At 46.4% G+C, this 27,095-nt stretch overlaps 1 protein-coding gene across 5 annotated transcripts; it reads left to right on the top strand.

The window, feature by feature from the left end:
- Window positions 1-25,216, top strand: DGLUCY (D-glutamate cyclase). 5 transcript variants are annotated; one of them, XM_077267733.1, is made up of 14 exons: window positions 3-68; window positions 4,849-4,905; window positions 6,053-6,164; window positions 8,406-8,559; window positions 8,665-8,863; window positions 16,024-16,174; window positions 17,038-17,160; window positions 17,457-17,654; window positions 17,771-18,031; window positions 20,516-20,615; window positions 22,152-22,300; window positions 22,399-22,518; window positions 23,733-23,884; window positions 24,874-25,216. In XM_077267733.1, exons 3-14 carry the CDS (start codon window positions 6,062-6,064, stop codon window positions 25,012-25,014), a joined length of 1,851 nt encoding a protein of 616 aa, XP_077123848.1. In that variant the 5' UTR covers window positions 3-68; window positions 4,849-4,905; window positions 6,053-6,061; the 3' UTR covers window positions 25,015-25,216. The 5 variants fall into 5 exon arrangements, with proteins under 5 accessions (XP_077123863.1, XP_077123848.1, XP_077123856.1 ...); XM_077267741.1 differs by lacking the exon at window positions 3-68 and adding an exon at window positions 1,019-1,157; XM_077267748.1 differs by lacking the exon at window positions 4,849-4,905 and having other exon boundaries at window positions 1-68.
- Window positions 25,217-27,095: the final 1,879 nt, after the last annotated feature.

The raw sequence follows: 27,095 nt of genomic DNA on the forward strand, positions 1-27,095 counted from the left end.
TTTCTCTCTTCTCGTTTCTGCTCGGGAGATATTTGGGCTTCACACTGACCCTTCAGTTGTATGAGAAGGTGAGTGCTTTCCTGCTGTTTCTATGTCCTTGTATTAGGAGCCCTTGATTCAGACGTCTTGGATCAGAAGAAAATGCTGGGAACCGAAAAGATTCACAATGTTTAAAGAGAAATGAAATGTGTGACCAGTGAAATAAAGGGTAGCATACGTCTCCTGTAGAAAGTATTCCCTGACTGCAGGTTAACATTCAATATGCATTGCTATGTATCGCAAGCCGATGAAAACCATTGCAATAGGAGTTATGGCATTTATGGCTATGTGCACACATATAATGGTCCACTGCGGATTTGATAAATCTGCAGCAAAAACGCTGCGTTTTTGCTGCAGATTCATCGCGGATTTACTGTGGTTTTTCTGTGGATTTCACTGCGGTTTTACAACTGCGGTTTTCTATAGGAGCAGCAGAAAGAATTGACATGCTGCGGAATGTAAACCGATGCGTTCCCGCGCCTTTTTTTCCGCAGCATGTGCACAGCGTTTTTTGTTTCCCATAGGTTTACATTGAACTATAAACTCATGGGAAACTGCTGCGGATCTGCAGCGTTTTTCTGCATCATGTGCACACACCCTATATGTGGTGAAGTGCTGAACGCTGGTTGCTGCTTCCGTATAGCTGCGTGGTGTTTCTTTCTGCAGCAGGTGCATGAAATTTGGCAAGCTCTATCAACATGAATGGAAAAAGTCAAATGTTTTTAATACATTTTCTTTATGTGAACATACGCTAAGTCCACGTTCCCACGTGATCTGTAGCGTAGCTACTGGGGTGGGGGCAGAGAGGGCCGTCACCCTGGGAGTCACTGCCACTTCTTTGATAAGGCAAAACACAGCACAGGAGGAGAGCAGTATAATGCCTGCTCCTGTCTGATAGAGACTTCGCACGCTGGCTAGCACAGTGGCCAGTTGCAGAGTCTTCTTCCTGAATTGTACCATGCTGTCTGACCTGATGATGGAGCTTTTCGTAGGCTGCAGTTTTCTTCACACTGTGGACGCTCAGATGGGCTCAAAGCAGACACCCTGGGTCCTAGTGTCCACCTTGCATTTCTCCCACACACTTCCTGGTCCTGCCTCACTGCCTGCAAACTTCATCGGTAAGTGGAGAAAAAATGTATTAGATTGATAGAAATGTCATGGTCACTGTGGGGTGAATGTGAGAGGATGGGGGTATTGTGGGGGCTGAAGTGGTTAAGGGGGACAGGGCACTGGGGGGTGAATGTGAGAGAATGAGGGTATTGTGGGGTAGGGGGACAGGGAACTGGGGGTTGAATCTGAGAGGATTGGGGTATTGTGGAGGCTGAGGTGGTGGATGGGTGACAGGGTAATGGGGGTTGAATGTGAGAGGATGGGGGGTATTGTGGGGTAGGGGGACAGGGCACTAGGGGTTGAATGTGAGAGGATGGGGGTGTTGTGGGGGAGGGGGACAGGACACTGGGGGTTGAATGTGAGAGAATGGGGGTATTGTGGAGGCTGAGGTGGGAGAGGTGTTACAGGGCACTGGGGGGCTGATTATTACACTGTTTTGTTATGAGACTATAAGCACTCCATCACATGTAATAGTTGCTGTCTGGGATGGGAAGGTTGGAGGCTTTTTATACTTACTGGGTCTTTTACGAGTATTAGTATAAGAAGCCCCAATATAGTAACCATGAGCTGCATCACTCCAGCATTTTTTTTTTTTTATTTCACCGCTGGAGTGGCGCTTACATCCAAGACCTCTACCGACTGTCTGATACTCACCTTCTGGCGTTTTCATCTGTTTTCACCACCGCACCGCTTAGGTCCGTCTCCTGCTGTTAATGACATGTCCGCTGCTCCAGTGTTTCATGGAGCGGTGCAGAGGTCACTAATCAATTTGAGTCTGAGAGCCTCATTCTGACCTCTTTCTGGCCTCGTTCTGGCCCTCATAGTCTTACATTGAGGGCTTGTGATGTAGCTTCCAACTTCTGGCCAATCAGAAGCTGCGCTCACAAGATTGAGCCATGGGACTGGAGGAGTGCCAAAAAACAGTGAATACGCTGCAGGATGAGTATATTACCGGGGCAGGGGACTTGCCCTTAAAGCCCCACTCCAGCATTGAGAAAAAAACCCTGCTAGAGTGATTCTTTAATAATAAGCAGAATGCCAAATCATGACAGGGAGCGCCTGCTGTCATGAACCCCCAATATCACTGGCGTTATCAAGCTGTCATGCGACCACATGTTTGCTATGTGCATGTGTCAACTAGAAAGGTTTGGCTTCTCTCAATTGATGAGAACTGAGAGAAGCCGAAAGAGTCGTCAGATGACCCCCTGCTGACATTAGCGATGCTGGGGCCATTGTTACTGTTTTTTGGGGGGACTCAGGAGACATTATTAAATGTCAAGTGGGCACTTAAGCATTATTGTTTATAGGGGCACCAGTAGCAAAGCTCCCGGGTGTAGAGGGTGCTGAGCCGGCTGTCAGTCAGGGTCAGGGGCGGAGTTACTGCCGCTGCTCTGTATACACAGAGCAATGACTGAAACCGTGCCGGCGCCGCCCCTATGACTAGAAGAGCGACGCTGCCGGGAGGAATAAAGATAGTTTCCTCCTGACAGTGTAACTCTCAGTGCAGGCTGGAACATCATTCTATGTATTGGGGAACTCTAATGGACATCATACTGTATGTACGGGAGCTGCAGGTCCATCATACTGTGTATAATGGAGCTGTGGGCCTACCACACTGTGTATAGCAATGGGGGCATTATACTGTGTATAAGGGAGCAGTTAGCCCATTATACTGTGTACAGGGGAACTGTGGGGGACATAATACTGTATATAGAGGAGCTGTGGGCCCATCATACTGTGTATAAGGGAGCTGTGGGACCACCACACTGTGTGAGGGGGAGCTGTGGGGGCTTTATTCTGTGTATAAGGGAGAAGTTGGCCCATGATGCTGTGTACAGGGGAACTGTGGGGACATCATATTGTATGTACGGGAGCTGCTGGCCCATCATACTGTGTATAAGCGAGCTGTGGGCCTACCATACTGTGTATAGCTGTGGGGGCATTATACTGTGTATAAGGGAATGGTTAGCCCATTATACTGTATATGGGGGAACTGTGGGGGGACATTATACTGTATGCACAGGAGCTGTGGGCCCATCATACTGTGTATAAGGGAGCTGTGGGCCCACCACACTGTGTGTAGGGGAGCTGTTGGGACATTATACTGTGTATAATGGAGTGGTTAGCCCATTATAATGTGTACAGGGGAACTGTGGGGGACATCATACTGTGTTTAGGGGAGCTGTGAAGGCATTATACTTTACATAAGGGAGCTGCTGGCCCATTATACTGTGTATAGGGGAGCTCTGGGGGCATTATACTTTCTATAGTGGAGCTCTGTCGGCATAAGACTGTGTATAGGGGAGCTGTGGGCTCATACTGTGTATAGGGGAGCAGTGGTGACATCATACGGTGTATAGGGGAGCAGTGGGCTCATCATACTGTGTAAAGGAGAGCTGTGGGGGGGCATTATACTGTGTATAGTCGAGCTGTATACGGGGGCTACCTAGGTGACATTAATAAATGTTAATTGGGCACTTAAACATAATTAATATAGGGGCATTCAGAGTATTGTGACCATAAAAGTTGCATATTATTACTTTTTAGGGACAAAATGTGGATTTTACTATCTAGAAAGCACAAAGGAGTCATTATTACTATGTAAGGGGCACAATGGTGGCAGTATTATGTGGGGCGCTAAGGGAGCCGTTATTGTACCACACAGCAGGTGCAATAGGACACATATGGCAGCAGCGGCTCAGTATTGGGGTATCAGCAGAATGATTAGTTTGTGCAGGTTGGGAATAGATATGGATGGTGCAGGAAATGTGAGACGTATGGCCAGATGGAAAAGATGGGAAAAGTGAACGACTTCATAAGAAAGACCATCAGCTGTAAGTCACCATCTAAAACTGTCCAGTGATCTCTGATATGGTCTGCAGGACTGGTATCTACCACTATGTGGTCTCCATATAGTAATATCAGTGTTTGTTTTTGTACATAGATTTATTTTCAATCACAGCGTAGTCATCTTCTGACGTTCCCCTATACTCACAATTAGGGTGCGCCACTGTATCTAGTCAGGATTACCTGGTTAGGCGCCCACTCAGATTTTTCACCCCCCTCCCCAAACTGAAACCCTAGCTACGCCTCTGCACGTGATGCCTATTCTGTTATGGATTTGCAGCGGGATTCGCAACTATGCATTAAAATCTTCCAAAATCCAGAAGCAAAAGCTTCAGCAAATCTGTAACGTGAACAAGACCAACAGGTAAAGGCGCACTTCCCAGATGTACAGTACCGGCCTAGTATGTTTGAAAGATCCAATGTACACGTTGCAGATATTCTCCGTGCATATGTTGACCTGTAGTGCGGGTGTAAATCTGCAGTTTGTTAATTTTCTTTGCAGATTGCTCCTTTGCGCAATTTATAGGGTGCAATAAAAGTGGCTTGAAATAAATGCTTATTTTGTTGCAAATCCTACCTGCCTCATTCACATATGAAGGGTTGTTTTTTTTTTTTTTGCATATATGTAAAATAGATTTATTTTGATCAGCTTTTTTTCACATTGTCATCCTTTTTTTTTTTTTTGTCAGTGTTCGGTTTTGTCATCACAGTTAAATATTGTAGCAAGAAAAAAACTCAAATGTATATCCCCCCAAATGAAATATCAGTATAGACATTGTATTGGCAGCACAAATCAATTTGATCCTTTTTTTAAATATTTCTGTTTTATTTTCTCTCGGTACTTAAATTAAGAAATAACCGAGTTTGGTGTTGCCATAATCGGACTGACCTGGAGAATAGCATTTCCAGGTAACTTTTACCACATTTTTTGCCCTTTTTCTGTATATTATATGATAATATGTATGATGTCGTTCAAAGCTACAGTTCACCCTAAAAAAAACAAGGCTTCATGTGGATTAGCTGGAATACTAAAAATCGATGACCCTTAGAAGAAAGGGAGGAACAAAACAGAAGCGCAAAAATGAAAAATGGCGACAACGGAAAGGAGATAATTCATCCAGTGTTAGGTCGTGTTCTTACATACCATAAACGTTTTTTGTTGGGGTTTTTTCAGCAAAAAATCTGCTACATTTAACAATTCAAGCAATGTGGATTTCATGAAATTTCACCTCACTGTGCCTGTAAACACATGGTGCATTTTCCCCTATAGACTTCTAAAAAGAATGCATGTAAGATCATCAGTGTGTTTTAAGCATAGAATTACTGCTTTTCTGTACTAAAGAAAAAAAGCAATAAAAAATCCATAAATACTATTGATTATTGATTATTTTGGTGTAAACATCTGCAGAAAAAGTCGGCGAAAAAAAAGAAGCCTTTCAGTACTGGAAACATGGCCTTCAAGTATCCACACCTATAACTATTTAACCAGTTAGTTAAAAATTGATACTGAGTGTATAAAATGTGGAGAACAGGCTCTAGCTGTATTATCTGGATACGTCACCTGTTATGGATGTGTCATCAGCCCCTGAGGTAGGTGACATTCGGAAAGGGCTGCGGTGGGGATCTCCTCCAGTGTTCACACTGCTGAGATCAGTCCGGGATTAGGGCTGCTAAACCTTGTATAAGAAAGATATCCTTTTTGTTAGTTAGCACACAACAGGTTTTTCAAGCTGGTGAAATTGAGGGAGTATTACAGGAAACTCAGGTGTTTTGCTTCCTTCAGTGTCTTAATCGCTTTAATCCATCATAATTGCATTTTTTGCCGTGGTTGAGAGGTAACATTGACATTGTGTCATGAATAGCCCCCAGTCCAGTTTGCTGCACTATATTATTAATCTGTTGCCGGTCACTATTACTGGCACCATATCCTTGTACATGCGAGCAGCATTTTTGCACATTTGATGCATGGCCAATAAACATGACCTATTATTTGCCCACAGAACAATGCGATCTGGATGTGATAACCCTGATGATCGTCTGCTTCTTTCCTTGGCAGGTGCCTGGCATGGTTTGTCTACAGTCGCTCAGGTCTCTCTTCCCAGCCGCTGTCCGTGGTTTAATACGTCAAAATCGAATACATGTCCGGAACACGTCAGGGATGTCTGCAGGTAACAAATGAATGGTGTCATATCTTATCTGGGCCTTCATCTCCCCCCACAGTAATTTGGCTGGGGAAATCTGCACTCCAGTGACCTTCTAATATCTGATCAAACTCATTACGGGTGAGTTCAGATGTCACGGTTAAAGGGAGCTTATCACCACACCACTTATTTTTTTACATACGTAAGTAGTGTTCTGGTTCTGTAGGCACATAGAAATCCAATGTGCAAGTCATGGGAAATCTAACGTAGAAGCTTTATACAAAACAGGCTAGAAGTGCACTGGGTGTGTCAGTGCACTAGAAATAGCAGGTCGCCAGTGCACTTCCTGCCTGATTTGCATATGGCTTCTGAGCGGAGATTCTGATGGGGGAACAGGTGCCCTTTGATATGAGGTCTTGCTGTGATTTTGCACGAGTTGAAGCACAATACAAAATTTGTTACTCCCAAAGAACAGATGCGTCAGACAGTTAAATGTCAACCCGATCCTTCTCTCCCCACAACTTCTGTCATTGGGGGAGTCGAGAGGCCCCCATACACATTAGGTGACTGCACTACCTGTATTCCCTCCAGGGATACATCTTGTGATATTGGCTTTTTACACTGCATAAACCACGAGAGCGGCGAGTCCAAAATCCAGGTATCCGCACTTTGTAAATAATTACAAGAAACAGACACAAGACCAAAGTGCGAGGTATAGATAGTCAGCCGCCTCTATCGCTGTATATCATGTATATGCATAATATACCTCCATCGCCCTATTTGTGTATATCATGTATGTACAATGTGTGACACTATCGATGGAAACGCTTCCATGATATTTACGGAACCAGTTACTCAAATCTGTTAAATTATTTTGGCCCTCTTGGTAATTCATAGTATATAGGTGAAGGCACAGAAAGTTTGCTAACCATTGGTTTCCCAACAAATCCGTACATTTTTCTAACCGGTTGTCAATGGTTGCACGGTTTTGTTGGTAAAATCCACTCATAAGTGCAAAATTGCATGAGCATTAGTCAGCTTCATTTTTGCACTGTGATTTGCTGCTGTTAAACCTCATTAGTGGCCACGATTTAATCTATTATCTATTATTAATACCCATTATAGAGTATGTGGATATTTCCCTAGTGGATTTCCACAGCAGATTTGCCATGTGTAAACTTAAGCCTTATTTTTTTCTAATCCTCATATTGGCATTAAAATGACATGTGAGGGCGCCTCGGTACATCTACAGTGGACTGAATCACAATCAGGTTTCAAGGTTTTGTGAGCAGGAAATTTGTGGCATATTATGGTAGCAGTGATACTAAAGGGAACCTGCCAGGTGATATCCAAACCTCAGGCTGCATGAATCGGACATGATTCTGATATGGGCTCAGTCCACTTTATATTTGTATAAGTGGTTTAATTAAAATTTGGGGGCTGACGGACGCCCTTCATGTTTGATATTTTTCTTTTTTATCTACATTGATATAAATGCAGTGATCCACATTTACCACTAGATGGTGCTGCAAGTGTGATGACAATTGAATCATTCTGCTCTTTTGCTTTCTATTGAAGTTATTACTTTGCAAAGTGAAAACTGTCGGTCTCATTTCCTAGTAATACTCGGCAGTGTGATACTGGATGTGCTACGTAAGGCACATGCACATCTGAATGCAGTTTGCAGAAATCCATGCTCCTGCCCCAGCAGTCTGTGTGAATAAATACTAAGGCAGATCCAAGAGGGAAAACATTTGCTCCTTTTCTATGTTTTAGGCAGGATCCTAACACATTTGTGTTATGTGTTTTCAAAGGGGAGAGAGGAGATGACCCCTGGCAGACATTTCTAAATGTGGCTTATTTTCTGAAGATCAAAAGGATCAGGTGTTAAACTCACACTGCTCCACCCTGAGAACACTGACAATTGATGTTTAGGGGAAAAGTCTCTGGACACCCCATTCACATTAGACAGCCCTCTGACCCTGCTGATGTTGGTGGATTCAGCCAAGTTTAGGCTATTGTGTATGGGGGTCTTCATGGTGCGGCCATATACTGCGGTGAACCTTGGAGTCGCAGTTTCATCCATCCGCTAATGTCCAAAACAGATCAGGCCTCATTCTGACATTTTGTATTTTGTATTTTTAGGTACAATAAATTTGCATCCACCAGTCAGGAAAAATAGTGTGATTTTCAGATATCAGGAAATACAGACCCACACTTCCTCCAGGCGCTCCATGCTTGATTGTGTCGTTATTGTGAATGTTTCAGGGTATAACCAGGCCAACGTTGTGATTCTGCACAAGTCTCTAGCCAAAGATTTTGAGAAATTTTGCAAAGCCAATAGTGGCCCTCTCCCTCTGTTATACCGCAGCGACCCCGGAGAGTGGAAGTGTCCTCCCCTGAGCAGTGACGCCGATATACGGTATGGAGTCTCATGTCTCTTATTCATACAATAGAAGTTTCCATGTGGCATTAAAGGGATGGTACACATGCAGGCAATCTCATCCATAGCTTCTGTATGTTCCAGGACGGACTGCCTTCTATATCGGAGATATGAACATGGCGTCTACACAGAGAGCCTCGCCAGCCTGGAGAGTTACACCGAGCAGATGAAGGATATGGTGACTTTCTACCTGGGCTGCAGCTTTTCCTTTGAAAGCGCAGTGCAGAAACTGGGGGTCCCTGTGAGGAATGTGGAGCAGGAACGGAACGTCAGCATGTACAAGGTAGGGGGATGGGTTCAATATTTGGGCGCTTTGGCAGCTTAATGGTTTCCCCCTGCACGAGGCCTCCTGTGTCTTAGGGCTCATGGGAGTCATCTCATCAGCACACAGATCTATATGGGGTAGTGGTGCCACTCACACATCACTCCTTTAATATATGCCAGATCTGAGCAAAACTTAGTGCTTGTCCCATTCTGCTTTCTTTTTGTTTTTTTATAGATTGGAGTCTGCCATTTGTGAGAAAAAAATATGTTGGCTAATTTCTCTTCATGCAGCTTTTTTTTGCTTGGTGGGGGGGTTGCAGAATCGGACACAGTTGTGTGCCTAGGGTCTGATATTGAAAAAGACTGAAAACAGCCTCACTCTGAAGGAAGATAGGAGACCATTTTCTTCCATTTGACTAAGAACTAATTTGCAGTACTAATTCTGATTTTAGGATTATAAGAGCTAGTTTTCTGTCAGCCGTATTGATGTTATGAACTTATGACCATATTTATGGTTGACCATCAGGAATCTCTTATTGGATTGCGTTCACACATTCTGGGTGCTTCTGTATTTTATAGATTTTCAGACCCAGTTGTTTATTTCCGCAACTGCAAATCTATAAAATATCTAACCTTCCTTTACTCTGTCGCCTCATTGGGGGACACAGGACCATGGGTGTTATGCTGCTGTCCACTAGGAGGCGACACTATGCATAATCTGAAAAAGATTAACTGTGGCTCCTCCTGTGCAGTATACACCCCTGGACGGCATCAGCCTTCTCCAGTTTTTGCTTAGTGTCGCAAAGGAGGCACACCTAAAGATTTTTACTCCGTTTTACTCCGTTTCCCGTTTTCCGACGGGATTACAGATGAAGAAAAGAGGGTCTCCTGTGAGACCCCCGGCATGGCTCCTTCCTCCTGCCCAGTTGAAGTTGAGATGGCTATTCCCCATGCTGCTCCTTCCCCAACCTCTCGGGTGTTGGTTCGAAGTCGAGACCCCCCTCCTTCCCCAATTCCTTTTGGTTTCTGGGTTGAGGTCGAGGCGAGGATAAAGGCCCCTGAAGGTGACAACAGCACTCTCCCTATCCCCCTCTGGGGGTATTAGGTTGAGACACCTCAGGTAGGGCCTGTACAGGCAGCATCCTACAGCTCCCAGCAATGGGCCAGCACACTGCGCCTGCATCCAGGGACCCCAGCCCAGCTGCGGGCTCCTGTTGGGGCCGGGGGGAGTGCAGGCAGGCATGGCACATACAGACACAGGGTTCCCTGCGTCCCTGTCTCTGCGGCAGCACCAGCTCTATACTGCCTCAGGGGGACCCCAGCCGGGCTCCCCCTTCCGCTTATAGCCCCACCGCCATCCTGCCTTCAAATCCGGAGGGGTCCGGTTCAGATCCGACCCCCTCCCGGACTTTCGCGCCGGCCTGGAGCCCTTCTGGGCCTCAGGCATCTAATTTAGGCCCCGGCTTCGGCCTAGCTGAAGCAGCAGCCTCCTCTCCGCCCCCCGGCCCGCCCCCCGGATGACAAATATGACACTCTACAGTGTCATACAAGGGGCGGATCGAGACAGAAAGGGCGGGTTTTTTATAGCCTTGCCGCCTTTTTCCAGCTCTCCGCCCCCTTCTCCTCCTCTCTCCTCTGTCTCTGCAGCCATTTTCGGCTGCAGATTAACCCTGCATCTCCCGGTCTGCAGGACCAGGCAGCCAGTCTCCGGGGGGCACAGGACTGTGGATTTTCGGCGCTGGACCTAGGGGTACACTGGTGGGGTAAGATCACAGCTGGGTTATCTTTACTCAGCTGTGAATCCATATTACCTATAAGGCTCCCCTGTAGGTTCTCTACCCCTGTAAGGTCCATCTGCTGGCAGCACTTCTGCACTCTGTGCACTATGCCGGGCTCAAGGTCTAAGAGAACCAGGCAGAACTGCTATTATGCATTCTGCACAGCCTGCGGGACCGCTCTCCCCAGTAGCAGCACGTACCCGCATTGTCAGAACTGTATACAAACTACTGTGTCACAGCCTCAAGAAGCCCCTGCCAATGCCTCGGTGTCTAATGCCACACCGGAATGGGCTACTCAGTTATCGCAATCTATGACGCAGTCTATAGATAACCTAACTTCCACATTGCTTCAGGCTCTGCAGGGTCATGCCCCGGCTATGACCGTTACCCAACAACGGGAGAGCTTGACTCAGGAACAAGATGCCCCTGGCACATCCACGTCTAGGTCAGGACGCAAGCGGATCCATAGATCAAGTCCATCTGCGTCATCCCATAGCACACGGTCATCCTCCTCTAGGGAGAGACACCGTTGCTCCAGGTCATCTAGACCGTCCCATTCCAGGGACAGACAATGCAGATCTCCGCAATCCCCAACCAGAGAAGGCCTCCTCCCCAGCTCACCCAGCAGGGGACGCCTCAGTGATACACAGAATTCGGAAGGCATCTGCGACTCTGACTCAGACAGAGAAACTGAGGGGTCCCTGATCCCAATCCCTCCTAGCAATACAGCGCTAGTTGAGGACATAATATCGTCCATCCATCGGGTGCTGGACATTTCTGATCCGCCACCAGAGGCCCCAGAACATCAGATTTCCTTTGAAGGACCTCTGAAGCCGCCTAAGGTTTTTTCTAACCACCCAGAGTTTAAGGCGATCCTTAAAAAACAGCTCTCACAGCCTGAGAAAAAATTCGCTAATCGCAAATATCTGGAGGCGAGGTACCCCTTCCCACAGAAGGACACCAAGGAATGGACAGATCCACCTGAAGTGGATCCCCCAGTCTCCAGGCTAGCAGCACAGACCCTCCTTTCACTGCCAGATAGCTCAACCCTAAGGGACGCAGCAGACCGGCAGGTAGAACGCATGGCTCGTTCAATTTTCGAGGCTGCAGGGGCATCCCTGGCTCCCGCGTTCGCCTCAGTTTGGGCTGCCAAGGCCATCCTGGCCTGGGCAAACAATTTACAAGCCTTCCAAGCATCCGCTCCTGAACTGTCGGACCAAGCGGTTCAAATTGCTGTTGTAGCAGATTACATGCTCCATGCAGCTCTGGATTCAGCAAGGGGAGTCGCGGGGATAGCATCAAACGCCATCACGATTCGGCGTATCCTCTGGCTGCGGGAATGGAAAGCGGACGCAGCCTCAAAGAAGTCCCTCACGCACCTCCCCTACCTCAGTGGGAGACTTTTCGGTGAACAGTTGGACACTATGATATCCAACGCCACAGGGGGTAAGAGTACTTCTCTTCCCCAACTGAAACCTAAACGCACTTACAAGAAGCGTAACCAAACTCGATTCCGATCCTTTCGGAATTCCTCCGGCTGGTCCGTCTCGCGTCCAGTACAAAATCGTAACCGTTCCCCACGCAGGGACAACTCACGATCGACGCAAAGGTCGGACAAGACCTGGCAGTCAAAAGCAGGCCAGTCTAAGCCCAGAGGAGGAAAATCTCAGACCTTCTCCTCCTCATGACTCACGGACTCCGGAAGACACCACACCAGTAGGCGGCCGACTTTTGCTCTTTCATCAAGTCTGGCTGCCTATTACAGAAGACAGGTGGGTCACGGAACTAGTGTCTTCCGGATACAAAATAGACTTCACCTCCAACCCACCGGACCGGTTCTTCCTCTCTGTCCCCCCAAAACCGCCAGCCAAGGCTCGAGCCTACCACCAAGCGGTCTCCTCGCTTTGTCAATCAGGAGTCATAGTACCGGTACCCACGACCGACCGTTTCCGAGGGTTCTACTCCAATCTATTCGTAGTTCCCAAGAAAGGAGGCAGTGTACGGCCCATACTAGACCTAAAACAGCTCAACAAATATGTACGGGTCCGTCATTTCCGCATGGAGTCCCTTCGGTCCATCATTGCGTCCATGGAGAAGGGAGAATATCTCGCCTCCATAGACATACAAGACGCATACCTGCATATACCCATTGCACCTGCCCATCAGAGGTTTCTCAGGTTCGCAATAGGCCAGGACCACTACCAATTCGTGGCTCTCCCCTTTGGACTCGCCACGGCTCCCAGAGTGTTCACCAAGGTCATGGCAGCCACCATGGACGTCCTGCACTCCAGAGGCATAGTAGTCGTTCCATACCTGGACGATCTACTCATCAAGGCTCCCACCTTCAAGGACTGCGAGCTCAGCGTCTCAATCACAACCGATACTCTCAGTCGCATGGGCTGGTTAATCAACCTACAAAAGTCATCACCAACCCCGAGTCAGTCCCTGACCTTCCTGGGAATGTTATTCAACACCTCCAGGGGTCTAGTGCTCCTTCCCAAGGACAAGGCACTGGCTCTCCGACTAGCAGTTCGCACCCTCCTCCGCAAACCCCCTCGATCTCTCCGGTTTGCCATGAGAGTTCTCGGCAAGATGGCAGCGGCAATAGAAGCTGTCCCATTTGCCCAGTTTCACCTCAGACCTCTCCAACTAGCCATTCTCAAGTCCTGGGACCGGAATCCCTTTTCTCTCGACAGGGAGTTCCAGCTAACGTCGTCAACCAGGAGGTCCCTGCACTGGTGGCTCAAGCCAACCTCGCTAGCAAAGGGGAAATCCTTTCTCTCAGGTCAATGGAAGGTCCTGACCACCGACGCGAGCCTGACGGGTTGGGGTGCGGTGCACCTACACCACAGGGCACAGGGCAAATGGTCCCCAGCGGAAGCGACCATGCCCATCAACATCCTGGAAATTCGTGCCATCCTACTGGCATTGAGGGCCTTCCATCACTTACTGGCAGCCTCTCACATCAGGATACAGTCGGACAATGCCACGGCTGTGGCATATGTGAATCATCAAGGGGGGACCCGCAGTACCCAGGCGATGCGGGAAGTGTCACATATCCTCCGCTGGGCGGAGGAAACAGGGTCGGTTCTTTCGGCGGTCCACATTCCGGGTGTGGACAACTGGGAAGCAGACTTCCTCAGCCGACAAGGAATAGACTCGGGAGAGTGGTCTCTCCATCCCGAAATTTTTCAACAGATCTGTCTCCGCTGGGGGACCCCGGATGTGGACCTAATGGCATCCCATTTCAATGCCAAGGTCTCCAACTTCATTGCCAGAACACACGATCCGCGGTCGCTCGGAGCAGACGCTCTGGTTCAGGACTGGACCCAGTTCCAGCTTCTGTACATTTTTCCACCTCTCCCCCTGATATCCAGAGTGGTGAGGAAGATCAAACAAGAGGGAGTTCCAACCATCCTCATTGCACCAGACTGGCCCAGACGCACATGGTACGCCGACATCGTACAACTCACAGCAGACGCCCCTTGGCGTCTCCCCGACCGCCACGATCTTCTATCACAAGGGCCGTTCTACCACCAGAACTCAGGGGCTCTCAATTTGACGGCGTGGCCCTTGAGACCTGGGTTCTAACCCAGGCAGGGCTCTCGGCAGATGTCATTGGAACCATGATCAGAGCACGGAAACCAGCCTCTGCCAAGATTTATTACCGTACCTGGAAAGCTTTCTTTACCTGGTGCGAATCTCGTGGCCAGATCCCACTCCCTTATTCCATACCCAAAGTACTTGGTTTTCTCCAATCGGGTCTGGAGGCCAGGCTGTCCTTGGGCTCGCTTAAGAGCCAGGTGTCAGCCCTCTCAGTGCTTTTCCAAAGGCGCATTGCTACCAAGCCGCAAGTAAGGACTTTCCTTCAGGGGGTTTCCCGATTGGTTCCCCCCTACAGACGACCACTAGAAACGTGGGACCTCAACCTGGTCCTGACAGCATTGCAGGAACCACCCTTCGAACCTCTTAAGGAGGTCCCGCTCCGCCTTCTTTCCCAGAAGGTGGTTTTCCTGGTGGCAATCACCTCGCTACGCAGGGTGTCTGAACTGACAGCACTTTCCTGCAGACGGCCTTTCCTGGCATTTCACCAGGACAAGGTAGTTCTTCGTACGGTCCCATCCTTCCTCCCGAAGGTTGTGTCCGACTTCCACCTCAATGAGGAAATTTCACTACCATCCCTTTGTCCGGTTCTGGTTCATAGAGTGGAGAAGGCTCTGCATACGCTTGACCTTGTCAGGGCTTTGCGTATATACGTGTCTAGGACTGCGTCCTTCCGGAGGTCTGATTCCCTTTTCCTCCTTCCGGAAGGCGGCCACAAGGGTATGCCAGCTTCCAAAGCTACTCTTGCCAGGTGGATCAAATCCACCATACAAGAGGCGTATCGCCTTAAGAATTCTCCTCTTCCAGCCGGCATTACGGCACACTCTACACGGGCGGTAGGGGCCTCCTGGGCCATTCGGCACCAGGCTTCGGCACAACAAGTGTGTAAGGCGGCCACTTGGACTAGCTTACACACGTTTACTAAACACTACAGGGTTCATACCCAGTCCTCAGCGGACGCGAGCCTGGGTAGACGTGTCCTGCAGGTGGCGGTGCCCTAAGTGTACGGGCCTGTCTGCACAATATTCGTCCATTGCTTCCCACCCAGGGACTGCTTTAGGACGTCCCATGGTCCTGTGTCCCCCAATGAGGCGACAGAGTAAAGGAGATTTTTGTGTACTCACCGTAAAATCTCTTTCTCTTAGCCTCTAATTGGGGGACACAGCTCCCACCCTGTTGCCCTTTCCGGGCTGTTGTAACTGTTGAGTTCTCATATTGTTTCTTGAGCTCGTACATAGTTGCCTTCTTACAGGCATAATTATGTTATTCATGTTACGTTCCTCCTACTGCTTTTGCACAAAACTGGAGAAGGCTGATGCCGTCCAGGGGTGTATACTGCACAGGAGGAGCCACAGTTAATCTTTTTCAGATTATGCATAGTGTCGCCTCCTAGTGGACAGCAGCATAACACCCATGGTCCTGTGTCCCCCAATTAGAGGCTAAGAGAAAGAGATTTTACGGTGAGTACACAAAAATCTCCTTTTTTGTGGTTTTACATATTGTTTTTTACCGTAGTCACATCCAAAGCTGCATTGACAGCTCTGCTGATGGTTCAGAGGACAGATCGCATTTTATTTTCTGTATTATGTGACCTATTAGCTTATCGCTAATTGTATCTCTGCGATCTGAGCTCTCATGATGCATTGCACCCTAGTAAAAGCAAATCAGCGGATCTGAGTGATAGGCGAGTACATCATGCTGTTTAGAAATTAATGCCATTTTTAATGTGAGGCGCCTCTGCATGTAGCAGAATGAGTCCTCATGTCTTCTCCCTATTAAGCTGTTCTTTTCCCTGCAGACAGCGGTCCCTTGTCATGGAATCGGACAGTTTTCATGTAACCTTGTTGTGACCATGAGACCTATTCCTCAAGACAAGCTAGAGGCTGCAGTGATTGCTACACACCCCATGAAGAAATACCATGGAGCTCCGGTGCACATCGGCTCCCCAGGTCAGTAGTGCCCCATTTGACTTCCTGCTCTTAGCCCTTATATTATGTGATGCTGCTTTCTGTTCTTTCTGGCAGTGCCACTATTTTTTACTTGAGCTGCTCGCACGTGCTACCGCTGCTTCATGTGGTCAAGGGACCATTCCTGTGATCTCAGTGTTGAGACCTTCATCAGATAATTATCATCTATCCTGTGGGGAGATGTGCGGCTTCGCACAAGGAGAGATTGCACCTTGGACATATTTGGCATATGAATAAATGTCCAATAGAAGTGGGTCCCACTGCTAGTACACAAATTTGTCTCCAGAACAGGGCCTCAGTGCGAACTGTCAGGATGGAGAGGAGGCGACACATGCACTTTTCTTTGGCTTCCTCCAATAATTTTTATTGGCGCTTTGCAAAGGAGAGCACTCCTCATTACTGACAGGGTTTTTGGTCTTTTCTGGAGATGGATGAAGGTCCTATCCACCCTATAAATATGCAGTGAGTGTGAAAGACCGAACAAGACCTTTAAGGTAGGATTATCACCTAATGCAGCATCATTGGGGGTCTGACTGATAGTTCCCCAATCAATTGCTTCTCCAGCTCTTGATTCCCACCAGACACAGGATCACAGTCGTGTGGAGCTGCTGTGGCTGTTTTTTGTCAGTATGCTCCATTTATTGCCCACAGTTTTGCAGCTCAGTTAATGGGGGACCAGGGTCTGCCTCTCTGGTGAACAGTTAGAACTCCTCCAAACTAACCTTCAGGCTTAGAATGCCCCTTTCATTTCTTTAACCTATTAATTTTCTGTACACCTCCAGTAATCTGGATTATGTATTATTTTACTATGAATGTCCATTTTCCCCTATTTCCGCATGGTGCAGATTATCTTGGGATTAAAGATCTTCAGAAAACTGATTATGGAGATGCGGTGTGGATGCATCCCGGCGATGTCCCGGTGTTCTGGGCGTGCGGTGTCACGGGCGTTGAAGCTGTCGTTAGTTGCAGTAAGTATCGACAAAGTGTGAATCAGCCATGTCCAATTAACTGATGTATTAATCAAATTCTCCACCAGGGAAAAGTGGGGTCTTATGTTGAATTAACGGATGGAAATGAAGTGGCGTAAGTTATGATGGTCAATTTACCATATTTCTTCTGCCATGTTCCTCAACGCAGTCAGCCTGACATGTTTTATGAGGCAGATGATTGTCCTTGGCTCCTTCCTCTATTACAGATTGCAGATGACTCTCATGCCTCATTTAAATGTGTGGACAAGAATTAATATGTTGTCCTGTTCTTGCAGGATCCCCCTTGGCGTTCACCCACTCTCCAGGATGCATGTTTATTACCGATGTTAAAAATGAAGACACTCAAGAACCTTGTGCCACTCAGGAGCCCTTAGTTGTGCAAATCTCCTCTGATCCTTTACATTACAGCCTGGTCTCAAAGCAAACCGCTGAAAAAATCAGGTTGTTGGAAGAAATTGTTGGCATAGATCCAGGTAATTATATGTAATAAATGGATATGGGATCATCCACAAGATAAAAATGCACTTAAACACACATCTGGTGGCCTAGCTCAGATTTTTGGAATGGTGACAATGTCAATATCTTGCAGGTAACCGAGGGATTAAGAATCTGCTCATTAAGGATGAACTTCTCAAGTCCTGCCTCTCCCTATCTCATGCCAAATCCATCCTCATAACCACTGGATTCCCCACTCACTATCAGAAAGTCCCTCCTGAGGAAACAGACGGTCCTCCTGGGGCCCTGGCTATGGCGGCCATATTGCAAGCCCTTGGAAAGAAGGTTGTGATTGTTACAGATGGGCACGCCATCGACATGAATAAGAAAATCGTGGATGATGCTATAGAACAAGGTGTATTTAATGTATAATATTCTGCATATTATGTTTAAAGGGTTCCTTCAATTACTGCATGTAGAGAAGCTGCTATAACGCATGAATGTAAGGTAATCATTTTTCTATATACACTGCATCAAAGATTTTGCTTCTCAATAGCTCCACCTTCCTCAGTCCATGCTGCCGGATGCTCGTATCTATACAGTAGGAGGTAGAGCGTTCTGGCCAGTGTCCTAGGCCTGTAGGAGAGTAATCGCTGTAAGATCACATCATTTTTTTGCAGTGCTGGCTCCTGCACTGGACATCAGGGCCCACTGTTTCCTAGTCTATAGATATAGGCAGCCTGCAGCATGGACTGAGGTCGTCTGCCCTGCTATTTAAAAGCAAAGCCTATTATGCAATGTATTTTGATCAAATATGTTTTTTGCACTTACCATAAAATCCCTTTCTATTTGAATAAATTGTTGGACGCAGGATCATGGGTATTCACTCTGCCACTAGGTAGAAGAAAAGTATTGGTTCTGCCTGGTGATTATGGCATCTCGTCAGAATCCAGACAGCTCAGCTTAGTGCTAAAAACATTATGAAAGGCAACCCAAAAAACAGTAAAAATACTACAACAAAAACACAACAAGGAACCAACATGACCTGAATCCATAGAATAAATACACATCATACACAGGCAAGGATAACTTGTCCCTGTGCAGGAAAATCTGGAATAGAGTGGGAGCTGTGTACCCGCAATGTATTCAACGAGAAAGGGATTTTACGGCAAGTCTAACAATCCATAGCATTGGGGGACCATGGAATGTTCCAGAGCAGTTCCAATGGGTGGGAAAAAAGCACAATCGCTGGCCATTTGGACTGCCAAGCAGACAGCGACCTACAGTACGCAGTACCTTATGCCCTAAGCTTGCTTCAGTCGAAGCCCATGAGACCCCGACTGCTTTTGTGGAATTAACTGTAACCCAAAGGGCAGAGATTTGGCTTTGACCTTGAAGGTTTTTACGATAGCCAACCCGATTCACTCAGATATGGATCACGAGAAGTGACTCAAAACCCTGGAAAGCTTGTATAATTGAAAGATTGGATCTGGTCAGGGTATTAGGGCCTAACAGTGAAGAAAGTCTCCCAGGAATGAACTGGAGATGACAAAAAGAAGGAGAGGATGATGTCCTCATTGATGTGGAAGCAGAGACCTCCTTTGGAGTCAAACACAATCCAAACTTCTCCTGATGGAGAACAAGGAGGGAACCCTGCAGGAAATAGCAGCAAGCTCAGACACCTGGCATACAGAGGTTATAGCCATAGGAAAATGCCACCTTCCATGATAAGGGCCTTGGTAAATGCTATGAAGAGGCTCAAAGAGAGACTTCAATAAGGGAGATGTCCCAAGGTTCCACCTGATGCCTATAAGGAGGGCACAATGTGCCAGCTGAGACTAGTCATAACCTGTTTGAAGGGGGGGACAAAGGGTTATACTCGCCCATCCGACGTTTTCTTTCCGCCCAGGGTCACACTTTAGGTGGTCTTTTAAGAATTGTGTGGACGTCAGCACTCCAATGCAGCGGCAGTTATTGGGGAAAGGTGGCCGGTGACAAATAGCATCCGCAGGGAGCTATACTACTGTGAAGTGCATGGTGTGTCCTCCCTGGGATGATGGCATAAGGTGGGGGACATCAGCACCATCTGGAGAAACACAGGAAAATATTACAAAATAAAAATGTGCAGAAGACCTGATACTGGTTGGGCCTACCTCCTGTGGACACTAGGCTAAAAATGAGCTCTCTAATATCTGAGGAAAGGGCATAACCAACCAGGAGAAGCCAACAATTATACCGAGGGTCGAGTCTCCTATTGTCAGAGTGCTAACCCACTGTCCAGTGTCCCCCCAACCCTACTGACAAGACATTATTATTGCACGCACCCCTGGATAACTTTTCTATGTATGCTGATTGCAGGCTCCCTTTAAGATATTATCTGCTGCTGTGGTTCCTATGGTCAGTACTCACCACTGATGGGACATTTTCTGATCCTTTCCATTGATGTGCCTCTGTAGATAAAAGCTCAAGCACACATCATGGATCTTCTAGTATGAGAAAGTCGGTCTGCGTTTCATGAGAGTTTGGTCAGGGTTTCTTAATTTTTATCTGATGAGAATAAAATATAAAAAATGTTTCTCCATCCTCCCCTATCTATCAGTCTGAACAGACCCATAGATTAACATTGCTGGGTTTGATTCGACACTCAGATCAACATCGGACTTGTCTCGGTGATTTTGCACTGACCACTTGTGAACTTTCCCAAAGACTATCCCAGGGACGAGTGCGATCTGTAAAAAACATGGCTAGCTCTTGTACTTGAAAAAGTGACATGTGAAATCAAATGTCATGAGGCACCCGCTCTGGCCTAAACACTACGACCCGATACAAGGGCATATGACAGGTGGATATCTAAGAGGAAAATTACATATTAATTTATCAATGACTTTATATTCACCAGGAGTCCTGAAGACGTCCGTGCCAGTGTTATCTTACAACGGGGAAACTCCAGAATGTGCCATGAAATTTCTGTGTGAGAATGGAAACCCCACTGCACCCAGGTGAGAGAAGGATCAGCAGCGGCCGATGGAAAAGTGTCTTGATGAGCGCTGATTCACCTCTTATATTGTCACATGGTGGACTCCCCAGCACCACCATACAGGTTCTGTAGGGCAAAACATGGCCATAGATAATGAACCATCGAGTCTGTGATTTATATATCTGTATGTACCGTAATTATTTATTTATTTTTTGTTAAAGGAAAATCAATCTCCATCTCTTATGTCTATGACCATCTATTCCCAGCATGCTATTTTATTGCTTGCACGTAAAGCAAAGAAAAAAGCTTTCCCTCATTTTGCATGTCTGCAGTGACGTAGCTGTAAAGGTACCTTCACACGAAACGACTTTACAACGAGAACGACAACGATCCGTGACGTTGCAGTGTCCTGGATAGCGATATCGTTGTGTTTGACACGCAGCAGCGATCAGGATCCTGCTGTGATGTCGCTGGTCGTTGAATAAAGTTCAGAACTTTATTTGGTCGTCAGATCGCCGTGTATCGTCAGGTTTGACACCAAAAGCAACGATACCAGCGATGTTTTACACTGGTAACCAGGGTAAATATCGGGTTACTAAGCGCAGGGCCGCGCTTAGTAACCCGATGTTTACCCTGGTTACCAGCGTAAAAGTAAAAAAAACAAACAGTACATACTCACCTACGCGTCCCCTGCCGTCCGCTTCCTGCTCTGACTGAGCGCCGGCCCTAAAGTGAAAGTAAAAGCACAGCGGTGACGTCACCGCTCTGCTGTTAGGGCCGGCGCTCACACAGTACAGGAAGCGGACGCCGGGGGACGCGCAGGTGAGCATGTACTGTTTGTTATTTTTACTTTTACGCTGGTAACCAGGGTAAACATCGGGTTACTAAGCGCGGCCCTGCGCTTAGCAACCCGATGTTTACCCTGGTTACCCGGGGACCTCGGCATCGTTGGTCGCTGGAGAGCGGTCTGTGTGACAGCTCTCCAGCGACCAAACAGCGACGTTGCAGCGATTGGCATCGTTGTCGCTATCGCTGCAGCGTCGCTTCGTGTGAAGGTACCTTAAGGATTTATCCGGACATGTTGCACAGTATACATAGATTAATTAATTCATATTCTGCGTCCTCCCATACTTTTTGCACTTGAGCTCTTTGTTTTTGCAGTCACTAATGGATTCATTTGTTTGGAGACCAAAATAACTCAGAATTGACTGTATAGAATAAATATAGAGGTTAACACCTAGTAATATTTACCTCTCTGCGTCAACAAGGCTGTTGGTTTGGTTCCTGTAGCAGAAGCTGACTAATTTCTATCACGTCTTTGATGGCACTGGTTCTCTGATTCTTTAGACCCGGTACTTATACTCGGCCGAGCTGTGCAAAATAGACTGCAAAATAAAAAGCAAATGCAGCTTTTAAAAAGGTGAATATGACCTTTGTGCATCAAGGCCCAAAACTCTCTAGATATAAAAGGGTTAAATAACTTTGTACATACTTTCCTATATCTTCTAATATTCAGAGTAACATTTTTATCTTTTTTTCTTCTTTTTTCCTTTCCAAGGTTTGATCATTTAGTGGCCATAGAAAGGGCAGGAAGGGCAAGTGATGGCAATTATTATAATGCGAGGAAAATAAACATCAAGCACTTAGTGGATCCCATCGATGACTTGTTTGTTGCTGCACAGACTATTCCAGGCATCAGCACAACCGGTGTGTCTACAACCTGTGTTTGTAATAACGTGTGCAGCCACGAGAGGTGATCTTTCCACAGTTACAAATCATTGTTTTTGCATCTTATAACCTCATAGGGGTTGGAGATGGTGGAAATGAGTTGGGGACAGGAAAAGTAAAGGAGGCTGTGAAGAAGTATATTAGAAATGGAGACACTATCGCCTGTGACGTTGCTGCTGACTTCACGGTGATTGCTGGTAAGTCTATAGAGACTTTTCCTAATATCTCCACATCGGCACTGACAGGAAGGTTTCCTGCCTACCAGGCACCGGAAAACATGTGAAAGATGGCAGTTAAAGGGATAGCCCCATGTCATCCATTTGTGACATATCCCCCTGCCTGTCAGTGCCATTGTGGAGATGAATGAAAAATTCAATTATCCACATGAGGTGGGAATGTGTTTCCATCAAAGCCTTTTGAAAGGGAGTAGTGGACCTTGTGGAGAGAAAATTTGGTCTTTTGGGGGAAAATATAGACGTAGACTCTCCAATAGTTTTGGGCATCTCGAGGATTCATTTTCAGGCACGTAAACTGCAGGCATATTATTGGCTTGATCCGAACCCTCCAACAATAAAATGAATATTATTAAAATGAATATTATTATATTTATGGAGAGAGGAGGGAATCAGAAGAAAAACGCTATGTGTAAATATGAGATACTCTTCCTACATACTAAGAGAGCGATCTTTTCTATTCTTCGTCCTCTTACACTTAGGCCTTAGAAGAAGGAGAAAGGACGGAATAACCAAAATTAGAGCCTATGACAGAACAGTTAGTGAGGATCTGTCTTGGTTAGATGGATGGATATTGTCTCTACTCAAAGGCTTTTTACTACCAATTCCTGTTGCTTTATTGTTGTTTTTGATTAGTATACATCGATATATACAAATAGTTTGATTGCTTTGAACTAATCTGTATCTACGTCAATATCATGTTATTGTTTCTTTCTTCTTGTTTGAAAAAAGAAAGCTGTATGTAAAGTGGTATTGTTGAATAAAAATGGTCTGATTAAAAGAAAAAGTGTAATTCTAATAGTAGGGACATATATCGTGTGATCCAGAAGTTAAATAATATCTATAAGTTGCATCTAAAAAATATTTGAATTTCACATCAGTTCTTTTCATACAGATTCTTCACCCAAGAACTGAGCTCTGTAATGTACCATCAGACTGGAGCTGCAATGACGCATGTGCACTACTGCTCCATTTATTGTTTATGGGATGGCCAGAGATATCTGAGTACATGGCTCCAGTCTACGTAATGAATGGAGTGAGGCCATGAATGCACCACTGCCAGCCTTTTCTGATGAGGCATTTCAGAGCTCTGTTCTCGAGCTAGGACAACCCTGTTATTAGCTTTTTTCCTTTGCTCCTCCATCTGGTCTTACATAGTTGACTTGGTTATACCCTAGGTGTGTCCAACTGGGGAGGTTATGCCGTGTCATGTGCCTTATACCTCTTGAACACCTGTCAAATACATGATCGGTACTTAAGAAAGGCAACTGGGTTCCCCAAATTGACAGAGCGAGCTACCTGGGCTTCCTCCCTCCCATCCATCCAAAAGGTAATATTCCCCTTAAATTGTACAATATTAAAACCATCTTTGTTTCTTCTAAAGGTACCTTCACACTAAACGATATCGCTAGCGATCCGTGACGTTGCAGCGTCCTGGATAGCGATATCGTTTAGTTTGACACGCAGCAGCGATCAGGATCCTGCTGTGATATCGCTGGTCGTTGAACAAAGTTCAGAACTTTATTTGGTCGTCAGACCGGCGTGTATCGTCGTGTTTGACACCAAAAGCAACGATACCAGCGATGTTTTACACTGGTAACCAGGGTAAACATCGGGTTACTAAGCGCAGGGCCGCGCTTAGTAACCCGATGTTTACCCTGGTTACCAGTGTAAAATGTAAAAAAACAAACAGTACATACTCACCTTCGCGTCCCCCGGCGTCCGCTTCCCACACTGACTGAGCGCCGTAAAGTGAAAGTACAGCACAGCGGTGACGTCACCGCTCTGCTGTTAGGGCCGGCGCTCAGTCAGTGCAGGAAGCGGACGCCGGGGGACGCGAATGTAAGTATGTACTGTTTGTTTTTTTTTACATTTTACGCTGGTAACCAGGGTAAACATCGGGTTGCTAAGCGCGGCCCTGCGCTTAGTAACCCGATGTTTACCCTGGTTACCCGGAGACCTCGGCATCGTTGGTCGCTGGAGAGCGGTCTGTGTGACAGCTCTCCAGCGACCAAACAGCGACGCTGCAGCGATCGGCATCGTTGTCGCTATCGCTGCAGCGTCGCTTAATGTGAAGGTACCTTTAGCCATGGTGCAGAGTTCTACAATATTTTACAGGGCAGACATGGCTGATCTCCTGGGGCGTACAGAGATAATTTCTTTATATAGCTCTCTGTTGTAACTGTAATTTGAGACAAAAAGAATCAAATAAAAGATTAAGGAAGGAAATGCTTTTTTGTTTTGTATTTCCTGTTGATTTTCTGTGTTTAGTGTTCCTTTACGATATTTTTCCTTCTTCTGTCCAACTTGTTACTACAGGAAGAAAAGCTTTTGGCGATACTGGTGAACCATGGGATCCGCAGTGGGGTTACTGGGAATCTGGCCATGGAGGTTGATGGTCTCCCATTCTACAATGCCCATTCTGACATGATCAAGCGGCTTTTGGAGGTCACATTTTAATGAGGTCAGATTAGATCACACGTAAGAAGATAGGACATTTTCACTCATCCCCATGTATTCTCAGCACTGCGGCATTTCTTGTCACATAAAGGCTTCCTCTCAGACGTATGTGATAAAGAGCGGTAGCTTTAAAAAGGAAAAAATCACTTTTATTCACAGAGGTTGTAAAGAATAAGCACATCTAATAAATGAATGAAAGGCCTATAGTTGTTACAATCCATAATATCCTTACCTTTCTAAGGGATCAAAGTTATATAAGAATGTAGCATAGATTCAGGAACTGCAGACGCTTTAAGGAAGGAATTAAAAAGGGGAGTCAAGGGGCATGGCCTGCAAGCAGATGGCAGCAGTCACGTAACTTCAGGGCTCCTGAGACTGTGGACGTAACACCGGCACACAGCAGCTTCCAGCCAGAATCCTTACCTCCATAACACAGGCTGCAGGTGTCTGAAGGCTCCGGGTGCATGATGACCAAGGGAAGAACCCAGACACGTGGATCCCCACCAAGATTGGAGGACTTCTTTTCCAGAGGGAAGCCTGCTGGGAGTTCAGGTAAAATGGTGCCTGCATCTCTCTCTGGATCCTCTCACTCCTCACATTGCATGGGGGGAGGCGCAGTGGACACAGGGGAGCAGGAGCATAATGTACCTCTCACAAAAGGAGATATGGAGAGTCTCCTCTCTTCCTTAAGAGCCTCATTAAGAGAGCACTTGAAATCCATGGTGGGGGAGATGAAAGGAGAGATCTCCAGTCTGGGAGAACGTACTTCCCATGTGGAAAATAGGATGGCAGAATTCTCCACACCAATAATGCCCTGAGTGATGAGAAAGAAGCTCTGAAAGAAGAATTAGCCCAGCTTATTGACAAAGTACAGTGCCTTGCAAAAGTATTCGGCTCCCTGGAACTTTTCAACCTTTTCCCACATATCATGCTTCAAACATAAAGATACCAAATGTAAATATTTGGTGAAGAATCAGCAACAAGTGGAACACAATTGTGAAGTTGAACGAAATGTATTGGTTATTTAAAAAATTTTTTGGAAATTTAAAAACTGAAAAGTGGGGCATGCAATATTATTTGTCCCCTTTAACTTAATACTTTGTTGCGCCACCTTTTGCTGCGATTACAGCTGCAAGTCGCTTGGGGTATGTCTCTATCAGTTTTGTACATCGAGAGACTGAAATTCTTGCCCATTCTTCCTTGGCAAACAGCTCGAGCTCAGTGAGGTTTGATGGAGATCGTTTGTGAACAGAAGTTTTCAGCTCTTTCCACAGATTCTCGATTGGATTGAGGTCTGGACTTTGACTTGGCCATTCTAACACCTGGATACGTTTATTTGTTAACCATTCCATTGTAGATTTTGCTTTATGTTTGGGATCATTGTCTTGTTGGAAGACAAATCTCCGTCCCAGTCTCGGGTCTTTTGGAGACTCCAACAGGTTTTCTTCAAGAATAGTCCTGTATTTGGCTCCATCCATCTTCCCATCAATTTTAACCATCTTCTCTGTCCCTGCTGAAGAAAAGCAGGCCCAAACCATGATGCTGTCACCACCATGTTTGACAGTGGGGATGGTGTGTTTAGGGTGATGAGCTGTGTTGCCTTTACATCAAACATATTGTTTGGCATTGTTGCCAAAAAGTTCGATTTTGGTTTCATCTGACCAGAACACCTTCTTCCACATGTTTGGTGTGTCTCCCAGGTGGCTTGTTGCAAACTTTAAACAACACTTTTTATGGATATCTTTGAGAAATGGCTTTCTTCTTGCCACTCTTCCATGAAGGCCAGATTTGTGCAGTGTACGACTGATTGTTGGATTGTTGTCCTATGGACAGACTGTCCCACCTCAGCTGTAGATCTCTGCAGTTCATCCAGAGTGATCATGGGCCTCTTGGCTGCATCTCTGATCAGTCTTCTCCTTGTTTGAGATGAAAGTTTAGAGGGACGGCTGGGTCTTGGTAGATTTGCAGTGGTATGATACTCCTTCCATTTCAATATGATCGCTTGCACAGTGCTCCTTGGGATGTTTAAAGTTTTGGAAATCATTTTGTATCCAAATTCAGCTTTGAACTTCTCCACAACA

The sequence above is a fragment of the Ranitomeya variabilis genome, chromosome 1 (genome assembly GCF_051348905.1).
Source record: "Ranitomeya variabilis isolate aRanVar5 chromosome 1, aRanVar5.hap1, whole genome shotgun sequence".
In the NCBI taxonomy this organism is placed as follows: Eukaryota; Metazoa; Chordata; class Amphibia; order Anura; family Dendrobatidae; genus Ranitomeya; species Ranitomeya variabilis.